General features: G+C 43.8%; 1 protein-coding gene across 1 annotated transcript; it reads right to left on the bottom strand.

Annotated features, from left to right (window-relative positions):
* LOC148678694 (small integral membrane protein 43-like) lies at nucleotides 1-1281 on the bottom strand. The gene has a single exon (XM_088604930.1). It carries the CDS (start codon nucleotides 813-815, stop codon nucleotides 582-584), a length of 234 nt encoding a protein of 77 aa, XP_088461056.1. The 5' UTR covers nucleotides 816-1281; the 3' UTR covers nucleotides 1-581.
* Between the last annotated feature and the right edge of the window lie 421 nt (nucleotides 1282-1702).

A 1702-nucleotide genomic window follows, 5' to 3' on the forward strand; every position in this document is an offset into this window, starting at 1 on the left:
ATACATAAAAGTGTACAGAATTTAAAATCCAATATATTCAGTACAAATGAAAATTGTACTCTGTTAAATCATTAGGAAGTCAGACCCTTTTTTTCCACAGCACAACCGTCTTCCCTGCACTTTACAGATGGAATGGAATGAGATGCAATGATTTTTTGATTCAGCCGGAGGCTCTTTTTTTATTAGAAGTGAACAGAAGAACTCAATTTCTCAGATATCACGATTTAATCCATGGTACTGTTAAATCTATCTAAATATCTAAATACACCAGACAAAGAGATCTCAAGAAACTGACGAACAAAAATGCTGTATCTCAGAATATATTCAAGCTGAAGGAAAATAATTCCCAATCATTCAGCCAGTTACCGCTTTTCCGATGCAAAATGTGTGCACTGTATATCCCCCCTTAAAGGCCCATGGAAAAAAAAGAGTTACATGGCAAAAGCAAGGACCACAAAACACTTTTGAGGACGAGGAGAGTGGTCCGGAAATGTGATGGTAGGGTCACAGCTCGCTCTCCTTGAGGACCTGTCTCTCTTGTCTGGACGGGAAAGGCGCTGTGGGTCTCACTGCCCCTGCCTTCACAGTGCATGTTCCCGACATAAACTCCAGGGCTCTTTCACGGAGCGGCTGGGCTGCAGGGCTCCAGCTGCCGCCACAGAGTTTCGCAACTGCTTGATCACCAGGCACAGCAGCAGCACCAGCAGGAGAAGCAGAAGAGCGAAAATCCCCAAGTAGATAAGCAGGTTCAGGTCCCAGTCCATGTTGACGGGCAGGGACGTGGACGTGACGACGAACCGTCTCGGAGACGGCATGGCAGCGGAGGTGCGAAGGCTCACCACAGTGGTCCCAGAGAGTTATCGAGAGCCCGTCCCATCAGTCATCTTATACCCAAACAGCCAAGCCTGCCACGTAGGAATTGTTCCTTGAGATGCCACACACCTTTCATTTTTCTCTCTCTAGTCTGGTGCGTCAAAGTTTTAGTGCAGCCCAGATTGCTTCCTTCTTATTTGGCATCTCACAGCACGAAAGAAGCTTTCTTAGATGAAATCTTGCATTTTCCAGCCTCCTCTCTGTCTGGGAGTCTCCTAACAGGGAGCATGATTCCCCATTTATCACATCATGCACACACACACACCCCTCTTCTGCGGATTGGCTGCTGGGATTATGTATTTCTCCCTGCTTGTAGACAGAGCAGGTCTTTTTTAACAAGCCACAGTGTGGCTTATGTTGTGTTTATGACAGAAATCTAATCAATAAGTGGCTTCATCATTGTTGTTTAGTAAAGACAATCGATTACTGGTTCATCAGGGCCTGATCATAGTGGCAGCAGTGGAATACAAATTTTCCTGAATGGTAGTACACGTTCAGATGCACTTATATACAAATATAAATGTTAATGTTGGGGGGCTGCGTCAGTGAATGAGCTGCACTGTGTATGTTCTCTTCTTTCTTTCCACCTTTCAGCAGGGAATTAACCTCTACTTGTTCCTTTGCATATATGCATGTTATTACCATACAATTGTAATCTCTGCACACATCTGTGCATGTTTTTGTTTTTTGACAAACTTTTGCATGCTAGAATAACGCCATGCAGAAAGCTATTATTTGTTCTTTCAGTCAAATATTCTGTCTCGGATACGGGCAAACTCATAATCCCAATATCAAGAATTCAGCAGTTAAAAAAAGTGAGAAGAGACAG

The sequence above is a fragment of the Lepisosteus platostomus genome, chromosome 1 (genome assembly GCF_059453375.1).
Source record: "Lepisosteus platostomus isolate fLepPlt1 chromosome 1, fLepPlt1.hap1, whole genome shotgun sequence".
Classification (NCBI taxonomy): domain Eukaryota; kingdom Metazoa; phylum Chordata; class Actinopteri; order Semionotiformes; family Lepisosteidae; genus Lepisosteus; species Lepisosteus platostomus.